The sequence below is a fragment of the Oncorhynchus kisutch genome, linkage group LG20, assembly GCF_002021735.2.
Source record: "Oncorhynchus kisutch isolate 150728-3 linkage group LG20, Okis_V2, whole genome shotgun sequence".
NCBI lineage: Eukaryota > Metazoa > Chordata > Actinopteri > Salmoniformes > Salmonidae > Oncorhynchus > Oncorhynchus kisutch.
The window spans coordinates 25,512,491-25,533,579 of record NC_034193.2 but is presented as its reverse complement, the minus strand read 5'-3'; the positions used below and the strand labels follow the sequence as shown (position 1 = coordinate 25,533,579).

At 44.8% G+C, this 21,089-nt stretch overlaps 1 protein-coding gene across 4 annotated transcripts in view; it reads right to left on the bottom strand.

Moving 5' to 3' along the window:
- Positions 1–21,089, bottom strand: part of LOC109865978 (V-type proton ATPase 116 kDa subunit a) — a 43,064-nt gene that overhangs the window by 10,899 nt on the left and 11,076 nt on the right. For 3 of the 4 annotated variants that reach the window (XM_020454493.2, XM_031800008.1, XM_020454494.2), the window contains exons 7-21: positions 15,384–15,510; positions 14,907–14,989; positions 14,520–14,613; positions 10,150–10,362; positions 9,224–9,374; positions 8,788–8,927; positions 8,053–8,216; positions 6,467–6,557; positions 6,202–6,320; positions 5,814–6,030; positions 5,388–5,495; positions 4,596–4,793; positions 3,314–3,331; positions 1,769–1,886; positions 1,228–1,399 (exon numbers count right to left, since the gene is read on the bottom strand). In XM_020454493.2, the coding sequence (XP_020310082.1) occupies positions 1,228–1,399; positions 1,769–1,886; positions 3,314–3,331; positions 4,596–4,793; positions 5,388–5,495; positions 5,814–6,030; positions 6,202–6,320; positions 6,467–6,557; positions 8,053–8,216; positions 8,788–8,927; positions 9,224–9,374; positions 10,150–10,362; positions 14,520–14,613; positions 14,907–14,989; positions 15,384–15,510 (2,013 nt within the window). The remainder of the gene's footprint in view (positions 1–1,227; positions 1,400–1,768; positions 1,887–3,313; positions 3,332–4,595; positions 4,794–5,387; positions 5,496–5,813; positions 6,031–6,201; positions 6,321–6,466; positions 6,558–8,052; positions 8,217–8,787; positions 8,928–9,223; positions 9,375–10,149; positions 10,363–14,519; positions 14,614–14,906; positions 14,990–15,383; positions 15,511–21,089) is intronic. The other variant, XM_020454495.2, reaches the window with a different exon arrangement.

Here is a 21,089-nt window from a genome sequence, read left to right as displayed (position 1 = left end):
TACCTCATCTGCACACCACACATATAAGTATCTGTAAATTCCCTCAGTCGAGCAGTGAATTTCAAACACAGATTCGACCACAAAGACCAGGGAGGTTTTTGCAAAAGAAGGGCACCTATTAGTAGATGGGTAAAAAAAAGACAGACATTTAATATTCCTTTTGAGCATGGTGAAGTTATTAATTACACTTTGGATGGTGTATCAATACACCTAGTCACTACAAAGACACAGCAACTCAGTTGCTGGAGAGGAAAGAAACCGCTCAGGGATTTCTCCATGAGGTCAAAGTTGACTTTAAAACAGTTACAGAGTTGAATGGCTGTTATAGGAGGAAACTGAGGATGGATCAACAACATTGTAGTTACTCCACAATTCTAACCAAAATGACTGAGTCAAAAGAAGGAAGCTTTTACAGAATAAAATATTCCTAAATATGCATCCTGTTTGCAACAAGGCACTAAAGTAATACTGCAAAACAATGTGGCAAAGCAATTAACTTTTTGTCCTGAATACAAAGTGTTATGTTTGGGGAAAATCCAATACAACACATTACTGAGTACCACTCTCCATATTTTCAAGCATAGTGGTGGCTGCATCATGTTATCAGTATGCTTGTAATCGTTTAGGACTGGTGAGTGTTTCAGTGGAGTGAAGCACAGGCAAAATCCTAGAGGAAAACTTGGTTCAGTCTGCTTTCCACCAGACACTGGGAAATGAATTAACCTTTCAGAAGGACAATAACCTAAAACACAAGGCCAAATCTACACTGGAGTTGCTTACGAAGAAGACAGTGAATGTTCTTGAGTGGCTGAGTTACAGTTTTGATTTAAATCTACTTGAAAATCTGTGTCAAAACCTGAAAAAATTGTTGTCTAGCAATGATCAACAACCAATATGACAGAGCTTGAAGAATTATGAAAAGAATAATGGGCAGGTGTGGAAAGTTCTTAGAGACGCACCCAGAAAGACGCTGCAAAGTATTGACTCAGGGGTGTGAATATTTCTGTATTTAATTTTCAATCAATTTGCAAAAATTTCTAAAAACAAGTTTTCACTTTGTCATTATGGGGTATTGTGTGTAGATGGGTGAGAGGGGGGGGGGGGAACGATTTAATCAATTTTGAATTCAGGCTGTAACACAATCAAAAATGTGTAATAAGTGAAAGGGTAAGAATACTTTCTGAAGGCACTGTATGTGTAGTGTGTACGTGCGTGTTTGAGACTCACCAGTGGAGACGGAGCGCGTGCAGGAAGGCGGACAGGCCTTCCATGATGAGCAGGATGCACACGGTGAGCATGGCGAAGGCCGCGAAGATGATTGACAGGCCGAAGAAGCCGCCTCCGCTCCTGGAGGATAGGCCCAGGTGCATCACCATCGTCCAAAGCACCTCCGACAGCTCTGTGGATAGAGAGAGAGAAAGAAGGAAAGAAAAAAAGAAAGATAGAAAGGGGAAAGAGAGGTAGAAAGAGACAGACGGAAGATAGGGAGGTGAGAAGTGAGCGATGTAAGGCGTTCATTCCACAAGTAGGTCGTTATCCACCAATTAGTGTCAACCCTCTTGCCATGTAGTATGTGCATGATTGAGTAAGTGAGAGATAGAAAAGAACCGTATTGCATGTGCACTATGCTTGTGTTATGAGTGCGTGCCTACTCGTTGTGTGTGCGCGCACATGTATTTCTAGGTGCACAGAGTACGTAGTTACATGCACGTGCACAGTATATTCACCTGTGTGTAGTGTGTGTGTGCAGTGTGTGGGTAACACTCACGTGCATGGGCCAGACTGAGGGCCCAGAGTCGCAGGTAGGAGGCAGTGTTGGAGATGCAGCCCAGGCAGTATTCTATGGTGTGGATGGCCTGGTGGACCGCCACATCTCCAAAGTCAAACTGCAGAGAGAGGAGGTGCTCATCAGGGATGTGTTCTAAGATCAATGCTCCTTCCATTGGAACAGCATGTACACTAAGACCTACTGCCATTCCGATGGAAACTAGATGTCTACTATTAACAATAGTTCCACTGGAAGCTACACAGATCTAGGCTATGGTCATGGTCAGTAGGAACAAAACAGAAAAAAAAGGATTTGAAAGAGAGTAAAAAGGAAAGAAACACTGAGGTACCACCTGAGCTTGTCTAATAAAAACACAGATTTTTGTTTTCCATTGCAAAAAGGTTTTGTTACAGTGTGCCCTGCTGAACATGACTCTGGCTGGTGCTGTTCAAATTCACTTTACAGTTGACTGTAAGTATGCTGTAATTCCATACTGAGTGGTACCTCAAGAGGTTGCTTTATCTAATCTATCCACAACTACCGGTAATGTGGCTTTCTTCCCTTGCGTATGAGATGTGAAAAACATGAGAATCAAAATCATTCAGTTTAGCTTGGCAAGGGCAAGGCTTCCTTTTTCCATCCCTCTCTTTTGTCCTTCGATCCACTCACAGTTCACGGAAAAGCCAGCGCTGGCTCTCATTGTTCTACTTGAAAAGGGCTTCCAATGTGATTCGCTAAGAAAAACAACACTACTGCACAGTACATGTTGCAATGGCAAATGTAAGAAGCTGAATAGCTCAGATATTGGTTTTCATCCAACATCCAGATATCAATAGCAAAACATTACAGCAACAATAAAATCATGCCTTTTTGATATCTCAATGCACATTGGTGGGGATGGATGGACTGAGGATTGGTGAGAAAGGAGATGCAGAGAAAAAGAAAAAGTGAGCAATCAGATGGTATGGCTAAATGTTAGTTAATGAAAGGGAATCCAATCAAAACTGATTTTTGATAGACTTGCCTTGCTACACACACACACGCATACACATACACACACACACACACACACACATGCTGTCCCGCCACCCACCACCCGCCAACCCCTCTTTACGCTACTGCTACTCTCTGTTCATCATATATGCATAGTCACTTTAACCATATCTACATGTACATACTACCTCAATCCGCCTGACTAACCGGTGTCTGTATGTAGCCTTGCTACTTTTATAGCCTCGCTACTGTTTTTCACTGTCTTTTTACCGTTGTTTTTATTTCTTTACTTACCTATTGTTCACCTAATACCATTTTTGCACTATTGGTTAGAGCCTGTAAGTAAGCACTTCACTGTAAGTGCTACACCTGTTGTATTCGGCGCACGTGACAAATAAACTTGGATTTGATTTGATGCACACACACGTCATTCTTGGGTGGTTGACAGAGAGTGGGTAGGTAGGCAGGTTGGGTAAACAGACAGGGCGCAGAATACTGTCATTGGGGACAGGCAGACGCACAGCATGCCGGGATGCACGGCCTGGCTCTTACCGGTTCCTCCTCTGCATGCTTGAAAGTAAGCAGAGGTCAAAGGTTAATGGCAGGGTTCAGGAAGCAATTTGTTATATGACTACCGTGATGGCAAAAATGATCACAAAAAAATGAATAGCATGCGTTGCATGCATTACATAACGTTCTATGGCTCTTTGCGACAACATAATAACAGTTTTAGTTAATCCAGCATTTTGCTAAATGTTTAAACTTTCAGAAGAGGTGCCAGAGAATGTCTGGTTGGCCTTCCAGTGAATGATTACTTTAAAAGATGCTCCCAACACCCACAATGAAATTATGTCATCTTGGACACAGTACATGATCACATTTCATAGTAGTCGTAGTTTGTATTACAAAACAAGCCAGCAATTTTTTTGTAAACATACAAACCTTTTCATAAGAAATCATCAAAGTATACTCTTATTGGACTATCAAATATACTTTCTCTGTAAAAACAAACCTCTTACCAGGATATATAATGTAACATTAGGCCTACATGAAAAACCCCAGAACCTCTGACTCAGAAACAATATTTTCCAAATTCCATTCCCTGATGCAATGACTCACTGAGGCTGGTTCTCATGCAAAATCACCTCACTGTTTACTTTTCTGAACCCACTGTGAAACAGAAAATCCATCTCTTATCTCTTCCATTCCATCCCCCCTGCCTTCACTTGTACCCCCCCCCCCTTCACTCAATAACACACAGAAAGAAGCGCTGCTATTTGAAACACACGTCTAAGAGGAAGACGATGTAACGAAGCTACGTAGTGAGGGTACATTAATGGGTTTTATGTAGCTGCGACAGGTTATAGCAAGTCATTGCTGCTGCATAAGGAATAGAGTGAGGCAGTACGTGCTGTAGTCTACAAAGATACCACAAATTCCGTAAAAAGGTCCACAGACTCATTCCTTTAAAAGGGTTTCAAATGGTTTGAGAGAAAGATCCAGAGGAAGAGCTATACTGTAGCTATGAACGAGAGGTCTTAAACGGTGTGATAAAGAACGGGATGATTTCAAATGAGAGAGGGGAACGAAGTGCTTTCTAATGAGAAAGAGATACAACGTTTGAAAGGGAGAAAGGTCATAATACATGTTTTAGAATGGCAGAAGGAAGAAAGGTCCGAAGTGGGAAGATATTCGATTCTATTCTAAGCTGAGAGAAAACCAGATGATAGATATCCAGCTCAGATTTGTTTAGAATTAACTTTCAGTCTGAAATTATGGTACTTCATAGCCAAAATGTCAGAAAGGTACGTGGTCAGTTAACCCCTTGGCTCACCTCGTCTCCGTCCTCAGAGTGCTGTGAGAGCGCGTCGTGGTCCATGATACCAGCTTCGTCCTCCGTGGGCCCGTTGCCCACCCGCACCCCTCCGAATTTCTGTGTGCCCTGTTGGGTGAGTCCGGTTGATGAGGACACGCCTGTTTGCTCTAAAGATTGCTCTAGATTCTCTGCAGGGCATTCTTCCCTCTTCTGTGACTAGATACAAAAGCCACAAGATCTGTGTCTGGCTTAAAGCACGCCTTGGGGTGTTATGTTTGCGTTTGGCACTTAGGGGGGCACCCAACAAGCAGATTGATATAAAAAAAAAAGTTAAATATATGTAAAATACATGTAAAAATGTTAATCATGTATGCAAAATACATGTAAAATATATGGGAAAAAAAGACATGGAAAATATATGTCAAATATTTAAAAATATGGGGAATATTGTACAAATTGGAGACTTGTTAGGTGCCACTAATATGCCAAACAAGCAAAGCTAGCCCTGTGTTAATCAAATAACAAAATAAATATTTTTTACATGCAGCTAAATTATTTCTAATCTCTTTGTAATCCTTTATCAAAATATAGCAAAGTAAATATACTTGTTTTACTTCACAGATTTTCCAAGGCATGCTTTAAGCATCATTGTATGGCAAAACACAACCAAGCACAACATTACAGAAATACAACATACAGTCCATAGAAACGAAAGGCCACGAAAAAAGCGAAAGAAAACGACAACAGGTTCTCAAAAACAGGTAATCAACTAGAGTCGTAAAGGTTAAAGGTTAGATCTGATGAACATACCAGGTGCTTTTTCCACAGGTGCTGGCGCCGAAGCACCATAGTTTTCACTATCAGCATACAGGGAACACATGCAAGGGCAATCAGCACCAAAACAATCTGGATCCCCATCTATAGATTCAAAACAGAGAGAACGTTAACAGACAGTAAAAGAGTTGAAAAGCTGAAAGGGTCGTAACAGGTACACCTCAAGGGTCTATCATCTCATCTGTTAAGTTCTTTCTGATGGGAGCAGACAAAGGAAAGAAGACGAGGAAATTAAGTCACTTTTTGAGTCACTATTGAGATGCAGCCCCATATGCCACTGGGCATCAAAGGGACCAGAGTAGCTAGGAGAGACCGAGGGATGGAGGGATGGAGGGATGGAGGGAGGGAGGGAGGGAGGGAGGGAGGGAGGGAGGGAGGGAGGGAAGGGTCCCCCGGTCACACCTGTCCCCGGTAGAGAGGCTTATTGGTGATGTCGCCGTAGTTGAAGAGACACATGTTGATGAAGGCAATGAGGAGGCTGGGCGCGTCCTTGGAGGTGAAAGCGTCGTAGGCCGTCCACTTGTAGAAGACCAGGATGATGAGGTAGCCGAACAGGCTGGCCATGAAGACAATCTCAGGGATGAAGCCCAGGAAGATGTTCAGGGGCTTCTTGAAGTACCTGGCCCACAGTAAGAGAACAGAAGATATGAGAAGAGGAGAAGAGAATAACATTATTGACCATTACGTTTTCAGGAATGAACCTTTTTGTCTTTGGCGCTCCGGTTTACAGGTAAAAGGTCAAAACGGACATCCAGACCACATACAGCATTAAACACAGAGGGGTACGTACAGGTGGTTGAACAGGCTGAGAGAGACGCCAAACATCATGTGGATCACTCCCAGGATCACAGACATCTTCATCTTGAAGGAGTTAAGGAAGGTCAATTTGTTGGTGGCAATGTTCCAGATCTGAAGATCACAAAGAAGAGGTGTAGATAAAGAGCTCTCATTGTCGAGGTGACTCCCGGTAAGTGCAGACAGATAGACAGACACAGAGAGACAGAGGGACGGACAATATAACAGTTCAGACAGACAGACTGACTGGGCAGACTTACCGGGTCTATACCCAGTGGATAGGGGCCATTGAAGACACCCGGCACGGCTGGGTCCAGCTGCAGCACCTTATTTTCATTGAGAGTTTCAAACCTAGATATATTATAGACAATTGAAGTAAACAATTTGCAGAGCGTTGCTATCATTGACAGACAGTATACATAAGGGGGTTTCTAGTATGCATTGCTGGAAAGTGCACCAATATTAGATTTGAAAAAGCCTGGTATAATAAATGAAGTGCCCTGTAATATACCCCAGATGGAACATTTAATAAATCAGATTTTGTATATAAATAAATAAAGACTTGCTAAATGTCCCTCTGTACACTCACTGTGACTTCTCTGAAGATTTTAAACTCTAAAAGTCGAAGCCGTTGGGGGTACTAAGCTAACATATGGAATTATTTTAAGATGGATCATTTAGCAATTTGATTTGGAATTTTAAGACCCCTTTAGGTATTAAAAATATATATTAAAACATAATTTGATGGTCTTCCAAGTGGTGTAGCGGTCTAAAGCACTGCTTCGCAGTGCTAGAGGAGTCACTACAGACCTGGGTTTGATCCCAAGACGTATCACAACCGGCTGTGACCGGGAGTCCCACAGGGAGGAGCACAATTGGCCCAGCATCGTCCAGGTTAGGAGAGGGTTTGGCAGGGAGGGCTTTTCTTGGCTCATCGCGCTCTAGCGACTCCTTGTGGTGGGCCAGGTGCCTGCAGGCTGACCTCGTGGTCAGTTGAACAGTGTTTCCTCCGACACATTGGTGTGGCTGGCTTCCGGATTAAGGCGGGTGGGTGTAAAGAAGCGCTGTTTGGCGGGTCATGTTTCAGAGGACGCATGACTTAACCTTCGTCTCCTGAGCCCGTTGAGGAGTTGCAGCGATGAGACAAGCGCCTAGAAATGCATTGAATTTAACATTTAAAATTCATAAATGGCGAAAAAGACAGTTAAAAAATAAATCATAAGGAATAAGGTTTTGAAGTGTCTATCCTATATCTAGGCGATATAAGAAAGCTCAGGGAATATTTTAGTTTTTTGGGGCACATATTTAACCCCTTATTTTTGTTGCCACAAAACCACCTCCATACTTCCATTTGTTTGTATGGGTTACCTTCAGACGAGTCCCATGACACTTGTTGGGGTCATAGAGCAAAACGGAGCAATGTCTCCCCTTTCCATAGTGGGGTCATATTAGTTTGTATCTCAAACGGTTCCGATGCTACAGACAGAAGTTGGCACATCAGTGTTACGGACTTCAGACGAGTTTAACATCCGCTCGTCATGACAGTGTTAAAATTAGGTGAATTAAAATGTTTTCACCATGTTATACTACACAAAAAGGACACCTTTCGTGGAACGACCCTGCTACTACATTAACTGGAATGAAAGTATTGTTTTTGATCAATATGTTAAACAGCAATCAAGCTGTTGAAATCTCCCGTGGTGGGTGTATCCTTTTGTTGTTAGCTAATGTCAAAGCTTGTTACCAAGAACTGCCTTCTCCCAATTGGCTGTCGCGCAGTCGCGTGAGTGATTGGTTGGTTATTGGTGGATTTATAGGTTGGACAGTTAACTGACGGATAACTTACGTCCAGTTGGCTCCCTTGGGGCTGAACATGGGCCGGACACTCCAACCGGAGCCAAACATATTGAGGGATTTGGAAAAGCAATCGTTGTAGATGATACCGGTGTAGACAGAGAAGATTCCCATCAGCAGGATGATGTAGCGTCCAGCGAATACCATGTTGAACATCTGCCAGGGCAGGGAGAGTATGAAAACACATTGGGAGCACTGGCCTGGGTCATGTTCATTGGCACAGAAAGGAAAAAACGGACAGAGAGGAAAAACGTAGACCAGTCCAATAAGAAACACTCATTTTAATTTCCCTTTGTAAAACGTTGGAAAATGTTTTCTGTTGCGTACCCTAATGAACACGACCCAGGCAATGACGAATGTCTGCATCCGTCATTGCCTGTACCAGCCATCATTCAACACTCAACTACACCAAACACTAAAACATTACTTAAATTGCCCCAAGTTATGTAGCCTACTGTACAAGAGAGGGTAGTTTGCCAAATTAAATCTACAATACATTGGCCTAATTATCTCCTTCCTCCCAAAGTGTGCACTTGCTCACATCCCTTCACTGACTTTAAAGGAACTAAGTGTTATAAGAAACATGGTGGAAACTCCCCCTGGCCCATTCATTCCCCAATCCAATGCTTTTAGGTTTGTGAGAAGTAGTGAAGGAGTGCACACTTCAGGAGAAAGGAGACATGAATCGGAAGCACACAATGTCATCAGCGCTCTTGGTGGGACGTACCTCGTTGTCAGTCTTCTGGGAGAGGATGCGGCTCTCTCGGATGACCAGGTAGAGGGCGGCGCAGGTCATCAGCACACCGTGACCCATGTCCCCGAACATGACGGCAAACAGGAAAGGGAAAGTGATGATGGTGTAGGGTGCTGTAGGAAGGAGCACACAGTAAGACACATCTCAGTGGACAGTACAACACAATGGCATGGGGGAAAACAACAACAAGATACAGATAGAGACACAACAACACAAGAGACAAAACAAGACAAGAGACAAAGCAACACAAGACACAAAACACACAGAGACATAACAGTTATGTAGACACAACAAAATAGACAGACAAAACCACACACAAAGACACAACAGCATACATAGACACAACAACAACGACAGAAAGACACAACAACAACAACACAGAGGCACACAGTGTAGACTTGTATGTCACCTGGGTTAATCTCCCGGTAATTTCCGATCCCGTAAGCGTCCACGATGTTCTGGAATCCAGAGGTGAACTTATTGGTCTTGTTGAAGGTGGGCGGAGTCTGCTTGGTGGTCATCCTGTTGAGAATGGAGGGCACTGTGGAGCCACTCCTCTCCTGTAAAACACACCAAGCCACAATGAGTCACCGCTATGGGGTGAAGTTTGCCCTAGGTACAACTCTAGGATCAGCTTCCCCTCCCCCAATCCTAACCTTAATCATTAGTGAGGAAAATGCAAATCTGACCCAAGATCAGCATCTAGGGGAAACTTCATCCTATACCAGAATTACCTGACAAATGCCAATTCACCTTCGCAAGCCCATTACAAACCTGATACAGCCAATACACAAACACCATTTTCATATTTTCAGATGACTCAGTGAGGAGGTTGCCACATCACTTAGACCAATGAGTAATGGGAGAAGGAACAGACCCCAGGTCAGTTCTGCAGACCAAAGACTGGGCAGAAGCACTGTTGTATTTGGCTACATGATAACATTACATCAACGTTTGCCTATTCCTGTAATTTCATTTAGCTTTAGATAAGAACAGGGCACAGAAAGAGTACGTTCCATAGACCTCTGGGTGAACTGGTGAAAATTGTGCGTGTTGTTAGTTTAGTTTGCCTGGCAAAACAGATTGCACAATGACAATCTGTATGTATTTGATATCTAGCAATATCATTTCTCCCTTTACTGTGATTACTGTCCAATTCCAAGTATTTCTATTCAACTCAAATTCTATGGTGTTTATAAAGAATGCAACTTATTGTCGTCTTGTATTAAATTCCGAATTTTCATCATCAAAACAACAACAGGAAGTGAGGTAGTGAACTAAAGGGAGGTTCCTGCCTCAGAGCTCTAATCCTTCTGATTTGCAGACCCTACTCACCGTTCCTCGGCGCAGGGCGAACTGGATGGAGTCCAGGTCGGATACAGGGCACCACACCTCGGCGATCAGGCACTTCTGGGTGACGTCGATGTTGCACAGGTTCAGCGTGTGGTAAATGGCCTTCATCTTCCTCACCTTGATGAACCACACCCTCATGGTCTTGGCTGCAGCCTGGAGCACCCTCTGTCTGTGGTCCTCTGTCTGGTTCAGCACCTGCATGGGAGAAAAGAGGGTTTTGTTAGCCCGTTGAGCTAAAGCCTAGGTATTATTTCAGGGGAGCTAACGCAAGTCTTCAGGTCGTTGGTGCAGTTTAATGATTAAATATCTGGTTTTGGACCTGCACAGACAACAAGATGGTGTTAGCTAAGCCTAGGTAGTAGGTATTATCTCAGGGGAGCTAAAGCAAGTCTTCAGGCCTCAGATGGTTCAGACATAGACCGTGTCCAAATACCCATACTTGCGTTCTAAATAGTAGCCATTTTAGGTATGCGAAAATATTACGTTTTATAGTATATGACATTTCCAAAATCGAGTATGCTTTAAATGCCAGGATGTTATACTCACTTCGGCTTTTCATCTAGTAGAATTCGCTGCACACTTTTGAGGAAAATAATCATCTTTCCAGGCACATGTGTTTGACAACAGCTGATAGTCAGCTGATAATGAGATAAGGGGACATACTGTAACCAAGTGAGCAAATTTTTTATCAATGAAATTGCACATTAGACGACGCATTCTTAGGAAGGGTGAGCCGAGTATGTTGATATTTTTTGCTTACTGTATTAACTTTGACTAAACAGTATGTAGTTTTAGTAAGTAGTAGGAAAAACAGATTTCGGACACGGCCACTAAGATTTAATTTATTTTAAAAAGCTTGCGCACGGTGACACCCCTGGAGGGCAGGGTTAGAGGAGGACAGAGGGAGTCTTCCCTTTCAAGCAGAACCACATTATTGTTATACGAGGCGAAAGACCTCTACCGACTAGTACTGAGATACTGCACATCCCAACATCGAGAACATTGTGCGACTTAAACCAACAGTATCAAGGGACTGTGTAACACAAGCACACACATAGAAATGTGCTTTCCGGGACAATTTATGATTGCCATTGCATATGCTGTTGATTAGCATGCAACACTGTCACACAAACACAAAAGCCCTGTGAAACAAGAATGATGTACTGGCAAACGCAAGCCTGAGAACGGAACAAGGGGTAACTGGGTAACTTCCCTCACTTGTAACAGTGAAGGGTGGCGTTCCTACCTGAAAGACGTTGCATCGCATCAACCAATCGTTACGCGCCACACCATCGACTGCATAGTCGGGCATCATATTGCTGTATCATATGATGTGGTTATTTGATATGCAGGCGTCTGCAACGTAGTCAGGCAGGAACAAACCATTTGGGACAGTTCATGGGCCCTGATTGGATGGAACTCCAATCATACAATCATACAGTGCCTTCAGAAAGTATTCACACTCTTGACTTATTCCACATTTTGTTGTGTTACATCCGGAATTCAAAATGGATTAGATAGATCATTATTCTCACCCACCTAGACACAATACCTCACGACGACAAAGTGAAAACATGTTTTTAGAATGTTAGCAAATTTTCTGCACATTATACTTTTATAATTCTTCAAGCGCTGTCAAGTTGGTTGTTGATTGTTGCTAGACAGCCATTTTACAGTCTTGCTATAGATTTTCAAGGAGATTTGAGTCAAAACTGTAACTAGGCCACTCAGAAACATTCAATGTCGTCTTGGTAAGCAACTCCGGTGTATATTTGGCCTTGTGTTTTAGGTTATTGTCCTGCTGAAAGGTCGATGTTGGAAAGCAAACTGAACCAGGTTTTCCTCTACTACACTATCTACCAAGTGAGTTTTCATCTATATTATTCTTGCCGTCTATTTACCACCACAAACCGCTGCTGGCACTAAGACCGCACTCAACTAGCTGTATAAGGCCATAAGAAAACAAGGAAATGCTCATCAAGACGCGGTACTCCTAGTGGCCGGGGACTTTAACGCAGGCAAACTTAAATCCGTTTTGCCTAGTTTCTATCAGCATGTCACATGTGCAACCAGAAAAAAAAAACTCTAGGCCACCTTTACTCCACACACAGAGACACGTACAAAGCTCTCCTTCGCCCTCCATTTGGCAAATAATTCTATCCTCCAAGTTTTCCTGCTTACAAGCAAAAACTAAAGCAGCAAGTACCAGTGACTCGCTCAATACGGAAGTGGTCAGATGACATGGATGCTACGCTACAGGACTGTTTTGCTAGCACAGACTGGAATATGTTCCGGGATTCATCCAATGTCATTGAGGAGTATACCACCTCATCTGGTTCGTCAATAAGTGCATCGACGACGTCGTACCTACAGTGACCGTATGTACATATCCCAACCAGAAGCTTTGGATTACAGGCAACATCCGCACCGAGCTAAAGGCTAGAGCTGCCGCTTTAAAGGAGCGGGACACTAATCTGGACGCTTATAAGAAATCTCACTATGCCCTCAGACGAACCATCAAACAGGCAAAGCGTCGATACAAGACAAAGATTGAATCCTACTACACCGGCTCTAACACTCAGGGCTTGCAAACTATTACGGACTACAAAGGAAAACCCAGCCGCGAGCTGTCCAGTGATGCGAGCCTACCAGACGAGCTAAATGCCTTTTATGCTCACTTTGATGCAAGCAATACTGAAGCAACACTGAAGATTACACAGACGGATTACCAGGACATGTACTCAGAGCATGCAGTGTGGTGCCTGGAAAACAACCTCTCCTTCAATATGAGTAAGACAAAGGAGCTGATCATAGACTACAGGAAAAGGTGGGCCGAACAGGCCGAACAGGCCCCCATCGACAGGGCTGTAGTTGAGCAGGTCGAGAGTTTCAAGTTCCTCGGTGTCCACATCACCAACAAACTATCATGGTCCAAACACAGCAATACATTTGTGAAGAGGGCACGACAACACCTTTGTCCCCCTCAGGAGACATAAAAGATTTGGCACGGGTACCCAGAACATCAAAAAGTTCTACAGCTGCACCATTGAGAGCATCCTGACCATTTGCATCACCGCCTGGTATGGCAACTGCTCGGCATTTGACAGTAAGGCGCTACAGAGGGTAGTGCGAACGACCCGGTACATCACTGGGGCCAAGCTTCCTGCCATCCAGGATCTATATACTAGGCGGTGTCAGAGAAAGGCCCAAAAAATTGTCAAAGTCTCCAGTCACCAAAGTCATAAACTGTTCTCTCTGCTACAGCACGGCAAGCAGTACCGGAGCGCCAAGTCTAGGTCCAAAAGGCTCCTTAACACCTTCTACCCCCAAGCCATAATACTGCTGAATAATGAATCAAATGGCCACCTGGACCTCCTGGACTATCTACATTGCCCCCCCCCCCCCCCCCCCCCCCATATATGATTTCATCAAACATAACTACGCTACATTTTATCTCTGGGACACTCAGGATAACAAATCTGAGCAATATTACTGAATGTAAGTACATTATTTACCTTCAGAGGTGAATGTATCAAACCACTCTCCTCAAACAATAGCATGGTATTTTTTCACTGTAATATCTACTGTAAATTGGACAGTGCAGTTAGATTAACAATACTTTAAGCTTTCTGCCCATATAAGACATGTCTATGTGCTGGGAAATTTTCTTGATACTTACAACGTTTATGCTAATCCCATTAGCGCACGTTACCTCAACTGTCCCAGTGGAGGTACACCGATCCCGTAGAGGTAAAAAAAAAGTCTCGCGGGTAATAAAATAATATTTTGATTTTAGTTTTGGGTCAAAGAAAACGGTTAAAATCACCAGCTAAAAATTTGTTGAATTTAGGAAATCTGTTCACAAATAATCCCACAAATCAAATAATAGATATGTAATTGTGTCTCAATAAAATTAAGGTATGAAATTATTTTTATGTTGCGGCCCTCAACCATCTGCTCAGCAAAAAATCGTCCCCCTGCTGAATCTAGTTGCCTACCACTGGGTACGGTGTCCATATTAGGATACATGTAGCATCAAATGACCAAATCTCCCTCTAGTGGCCTCATGGGTAGAATGTTATTAATATGCCTCATCATTATTTCTATGTCAAACAATTTTGTTATATTTCAGTCATCTGTGATGTACATAAAGTGTAATATTGGGATGCAAACCCAAAAGTGAATACATACTCTATATCTGACATGGTGTCTTTGTTTTTTAAAGCCCATAACCATGTGTGTGAGGTGTTGGTTTCAAAGTAGATTTGTTTGACAACCAAAAAACACTGTGTCCCTGATTTTGTACACTGCAGTAAATGGTTAAGTGACGATGTGTTCATTGTCTTGCATACCATCTGGAGGTCGTCAATACGGGTGTTGACCCCAGCAGCCATCTCCTTCCTTTCCTGGGGAGTCTCGGGGCAGGGGTAGAGGGAGGCCCGGAACCTGGAACACACAACCAACAGTTCACATACTGACTTACAATTATACTGTAGGTAACCATAGAATTAGATTTACTAGAAAACAGACATTCCCATTTAAATTAATGTTCCGTGATCAGATAACGAAACGTCACAACTGATAAACTCGGGTATCATCATTCTGGCCCAAGATTCCCGACTTAAAGGGTCGTTGTAGTGGTTATTTCCGTGTCGGGAACTCGTATATCTACATTTCTGACAGCACTCAAATGCTAAATTAATGGACGAACTGGGTACTGACTAGTGGTTGTAACGTACCCCTCACATATCTTCTTGACTCTGTTCTTCAGCTGATCGCCTTGGAAAAAGATGATGAAGACTGACTTGTGGACTTGGTCGCCCTGTAAGAGAGAAAGAGTCAATCATCTCACCAATCAAGCAGTGACTGTCGTTGGAACAACTTATTGAACAACGCAGATTTCAATTTTTTTTGGCCCTGGCTCATTGGGTGTTAGGTTGCACAAACATGGGTGTGTATACGTTTTTGTATTTTTCATCTTTATTCGTGTGTCAAAGAAAAACATTTTTGACAAACTTTTTATACTTAATAATTTTTTATCCTTTTAGGTGCTCAGTTCACAGACAGGCGTGTATACATAATAACATTTTAAAAAATACATACACAAAGAATCGAAAGACAGTAGAGAATAAGAACAAACATACAACACAAAACACACACACATTTATTTTTTATTTTTTATATGAAGTAAGATTTTTAAAACGTTATTGACAGACCGTGGCGGGGTCCTCCAGAGGGTCCTCAATTTCTGCCTGACGTAAAAAGACGTTGCCGCGGCACACTCTCCACAGCATCCTCTCAAAGGTAGGGATCCTCTCCCGGCTGATCACCCCAGCAACAAACCTGCTCGGGCCAAATAAAAATATTTCAGGTTCTGGCCAATCAAATGCACTGTACATGATCCCTCTGGGTTGTCGTGACATTTTTCCTGACATAGGTGCCTGGTCCCAGATCTGTTTGTCCTTTTGGCATAACAACAACCATATGAGTTGTTACAGAACAAACTGATCTGGGACCAGCCTAATAGCATTTACCCCAATACGTCAACGGGAACAGTGCAAAACAAATGTGTTGAAAGATGGATGAGCCCAAGTTGTTTGTTGTTCTGTCACTGTGTGTCACGCCCTGACCTGAGATATCTGTGTTTCCTTTATATTTTGGTTAGGTCAGGGTGTGACTAGGGTGGGTACGCTAGTTTTTCTATTGTCTAGTTTTTTTTTGTATGTCTACAGTAGGTTGTCTTTGTGCACTCCAGTAGCTTCACATTTAGTTTGTTCTTTATTGTTTTTGTTCGGCGTTCATTTAATAAATAGAGAATGTACGCATACAACGCTGCACCTTGGTCTACTTCATATGACGAACGTGACAGAAGATCCCACCATAAAAAGACCAAGCAGCATGTTCAAGAGGAGTGGACATCCTGGGCCCGGGAGACAGATGAGTGGAGGACATCCTGGACCTGGGAGGAGGTAATGGCAGGGGACAAGACCCTGCCATGGAAGCAGGTGGAGATAGCACAGGAGGAACAGCGACGATACGAGGGGAGACGGCTAGCACGGAAGCCCGAGAGGCAGCTCCAAAAAAAGATTGGGCGGGGCACACGGGGAGATTGGCAGAGTCAGGGGTTAGACCTGAGCCAACTCCCCGTGCTTACCGTGGGGATTGTGTGACTGGTCAGACACCGTGTTACGCAGTGATGCGCACGGTGTCTCCAGCTCGCATTCATAGCCCGGTGAGCTCTATTCCAGATCCTCGCATTTGCCAGGCTAGAATGGGCATTCAGCCAGGACGGATGGTGCCGGCTCAGCGCTCCTGGTCTCCAGTACACCCCCTTGGACCAGGATATCCTGCGCCGGCGCTGCGTACTGTGTCTCCGGTGCGTCTGCACAGCCCAGTGTGTCCTATGCTAGCACCCCGCACTTGCCGGGCTCAAGTGAGCATCCAGCCAGGACGCATTGTGCCAGCTCTATGCTCCAGATCTCAAGTGCGCCTCCACAGTCCAGTACATCCTGTGCCTCCTCCCCCGCACTCGCCCTGAGGTGCGTGTCTTCAGCCCGGTGCAACCTGTACCGGTCCCAAGCACCAGGCCTCCAGTGCGCCTCCAGAGTCCAGTACGTCCTGTGCCTCCTCTCCGCACTCGCCCTGAGGTGCGTGTCACCAGCCCGGTACCACCAGTGCCAGCACCACGCTTCGGCTTCCAGTGCACCTCCAGAGTCCAGTACATCCTGTGCCTGCTCCTCGCACTCTCCCTGAGGTGCATGTCTTCAGCCTGGTGCAATTTCCCTGCTTTTGTTGGTGTGGCAGCTTCATATGCTGCCATTGACCTACTGACACGCACTCACACTTACTTGCTTACGGTTGTCCATCGTATCAAAGGATGACTTCCACTTCTGAGTTAACAGTGAATTCTTTGGTGACAGTAGAGTCCAATCCGAGATCCACAAACTTTATTGCAGGTGGGGCATATGCAGTCTGTGTTGTTTTTGCTGTCTATTTGTGCTCTTCTCCTCCCACCTCTGTACACCGCTCTGGCAGAGCGGAACGGTCAGAAGCAGCATCCTCCAGGTCTGTGGGTTTGATGTTGCACTTCTTCAGCAACGTTTTTAGCTGGTCCTTGTAGCGCTTCTTCTGCCCCCCTATAGACCGCAGGCCAAGATGTAGCTGGCCATACAAGATCTTCCGCGGCAAGCGCTCCTGATACATTCTAATGACATTCCCAAGCCAGTGCAGTTGGTGTTGGGTGACCATGGCCTCCATACTCTTGCAGTTGGTCTTAGCAAGTATTTCTGTATGGGGTACATGGTTGCGCCAGGTGATTCCCAGGATGCGCAGCAGGCATCTTATGCGGAATCGCTCGAGCTGCTTGTTGTGGCGATTGAGTGACCCAGGCTTCACAGCTGTAAAGAAGTGTGGTGATGCAGAGGGCTTGATAAACAGCGTCTTTGCCGTGGAGGTGGAGATCCCTGTTTTGGAAGACCCTGCGTCTGAGTTTTGCAAAGGCATCTGATGCTTGCTTGATCCTAATTTGAATTTGAAGGTTGTTGCTGCAGTCCTCAGAGAAGATGCTGCCCAGGTATTTGAAGGACGTAACGTCACCTTTGCCAGGACCTTGACGGCAACAGCCAGAAGGGATATCCCCCGGCTGTTGCTGCAGATGGACTTGTCACCCTTGTTCTTATAGATGGTGACAATATTTGCATCCCGCTGCTGTTAGCGGACGATCTCCCGGTCCCAAACATCACTGATGTACTGGTGAAGCGTTCTAGTGCAGAAGTAACCTCCCTTCTTAAGTAGCTCTGCCTGGATGCTGTCAGCACTAGGAGTCTTGTTGTTCTTGAGGGATGGATAGCTGATAACACCTCTTGGAAGGTTGGCAAATGATTGAGGTCTTGAATAGGTGGACGGACAGGCAGTTCTTCCAGGATGGAGTGGTCTGTCGGAGTGTGCTGATTGAGTCGTGCTTCAAAGTGGTCAGCCCACCTCATCAGTATCTGGTTTTGGTCCTTCATGAGTCAGACCATCAGCTGTTTTCATGGGGGTGATGTAGCGACTTCCCGGGCCATAGATAGCTATAGTTGAGTTGTAGAAATTGTGCATGTCGTTTTTATCTGCATAAATTTGGATTTCCTTCGACCACCATTTGTTATGCAGAGTGCGCAAGGTTGTTTGCACTTCCTTGCGCGATGCATGCCATTACTTGTGAAGGGTAGCAGATGTGCGGCTGGTGAGAGTAGCCCTGTGCGCTTTGTGCATATTGTCCAGTAAGGTTGTGATGGTGTCAGAATTCTCATCAAACCAGTCCTGATGTTTCCTACCTTTGTAGCCAATGGAGTGGGCTGCTGCCTGATAGAACACTGAGCTAATAGAAGCCCACTTCTGGTCCATGGGGTCCTCTGCGTTCAGAAGAGGCTCAGTCTCCCTCAGCCTTTCAGCGAGAGAGCGGCGGGACTCGACCCTTACTTTTGCTTTCTCAAGCCGGATATAGTGCAGACGCCTCTTACTGGACTTCTGCAGACATTGGGGGGGAAGTATTCTCACCTGGAGTTTAGCCAGTGTCATACGGTGATCTTTCCAGCATTCTGCACCCCTCATGACACGTGTCAGCAGGATGTTATTAGTGTCACAACGTCTCACTATGACGTAGTCGTCCAGGTGCCAGTGTTTGGAGCGTGGGTGCATCCATGATGTTTTATATTTGTTCTTCTGCTGGAACAAGGTGTTAGTGACAATGAGATCATGCTCGGCACATAGAGCTAGAGTATCATGCCGTTCTCATTGACCTGGCCAACACAATGCCTACCCAGCACTCCACTCCATATCCTGTTTTTCTGTCCCACCCTAGCGTTGAAGTCACCCATCTAGCCTTATCTAGTGATTGGTAAAAGCAGTCCTTTGCCTCATTTTCAGATGGTAACGTTGGTGCGTATGCACTGAGAAAAGTAGCATAACGCATCTTGGCTAAGGGGATATGGAGAGACATGAGTCTTTCACTTTTGTTTCGGTGAGGCTGGGTGGAAGGCTGTTCTTAATTGCCAGTCCCACACCGTGCTGATGTTGTCCACCCAGAGGGTAACCTGACCAGAAGAAGGTGTAACCTTCTCCCTCCTCTTTCAGGGAACCTTCATCCAGGAACCTGGTCTAACTCAGGGCAGCAATGTCAATGTTATAGCGCCTTAGTTCTGCAGCAATAAAAGCTGTTCTCCGACGGGGTCTATTGCTATTATCGTCAGTGTCCAAAAGAGTTCTGATGTTCCATGTCGCCAGTTTCAGGGGAATTATTTTCTTTAATATTTTTCGACCGCTGAGTGGAACTCCCGATAGGTGCGGAAGCCTATCCACACACACACACACACACACACACACACACACACACACACACACACACACACACACACACACACACACACACACACACACACACACACACACACACACACACACACACACACAGCCCTGACATTATCAAGCATGGATCAATGCCTGGCTCAAGGTTAATTGAAATCAGTCCCTATTAAGAGGCCAGTAGTTTTTTTATACACCATCCACTCAAGCGCCGACAGAGATGGAGATGGCCGCCTCGCTTCGCGTTCCTAGGAAACTATGCAGTTTTTTGTTTTTTTACGTGTTATTTCTTACACTAGTACCCCAGGTCATCTTAGGTTTCATCACATACAGCCGAGAAGAACTACTGAATATAAGATCAGCGTCAACTCACCACCAGTACGACCAAGAATATGTTTTTCGCGATGCGGATCCTGTGTTCTGCCTTACAACCAGCGCCACGGGATGGTTCCCATGCAGCGACCCAAAAAAACGACTCAGGAAAAGAGGGAAACGAAGCGGTCTTCTGGTCAGACTCCGGAGACGGGCACATCGTGCACCACTCCCTAGCATTCTTCTTGCCAATGTCCAGTCTCTTGACAACAAGGTTGATGAAATCCGAGCAAGGGTAGCATTCCAGAGGGACATCAGAGACTGTAATGTTCTTTGCTTCACGGAAACGTGGCTCACCGGAGAGACGCAATCCGAAGCGGTGCAGCCAGCGGGTTTCTCCACGCATCGCGCGGACAGAAACGAACATCTTTCTGGTAAGAAGAGGGGCGGGGGCGTATGCCTTATGGCCAACGTGACATGGTGTGATGAAAGAAACATACAGGAACTCAAATCCTTCTGTTCACCTGATTTAGAATTCCTCACAATCAAATGTAGACCGCATTATCTACCAAGAGAATTCTCTTCGATTATAATCACAGCCGTATATATCCCCCCCCAAGCAGACACATCGATGGCTCTGAACGAACTTTATTTAACTCTCTGCAAACTGGAAACGATTTATCCGGAGGCTGCATTCATTGTAGCTGGGGATTTTAACAAGGCTAATCTGAAAACAAGACTCCCTAAATTTTATCAGCATATCGATTGCGCAACCAGGGGTGGAAAGACCCTGGATCATTGTTACTCTAACTTCCGCGACGCATATAAGGCCCTGCCCCGCCCCCCTTTCGGAAAAGCTGACCACGACTCCATTTTGTTGATCCCTGCCTACAGACAGAAACTAAAACAAGAAGCTCCCACGCTGAGGTCTGTCCAACGCTGGTCCGACCAAGCTGACTCCACACTCCAAGACTGCTTCCATCACGTGGACTGGGAGATGTTTCGTATTGCGTCAGCCAACAACATTGACGAATACGCTGATTCGGTGTGCGAGTTCATTAGAACGTGCGTTGAAGATGTCGTTCCCATAGCAACGATTAAAACATTCCCCAACCAGAAACCGTGGATTGATGGCAGCATTCGTGTGGAACTGAAGGCGCGAACCACTGCTTTTAATCAGGGCAAGGTGTCTGGTAACATGACTGAATACAAACAGCGCAGCTATTCCCTCCGCAAGGCTATCAAACAAGCTAAGCGCCAGTACAGAG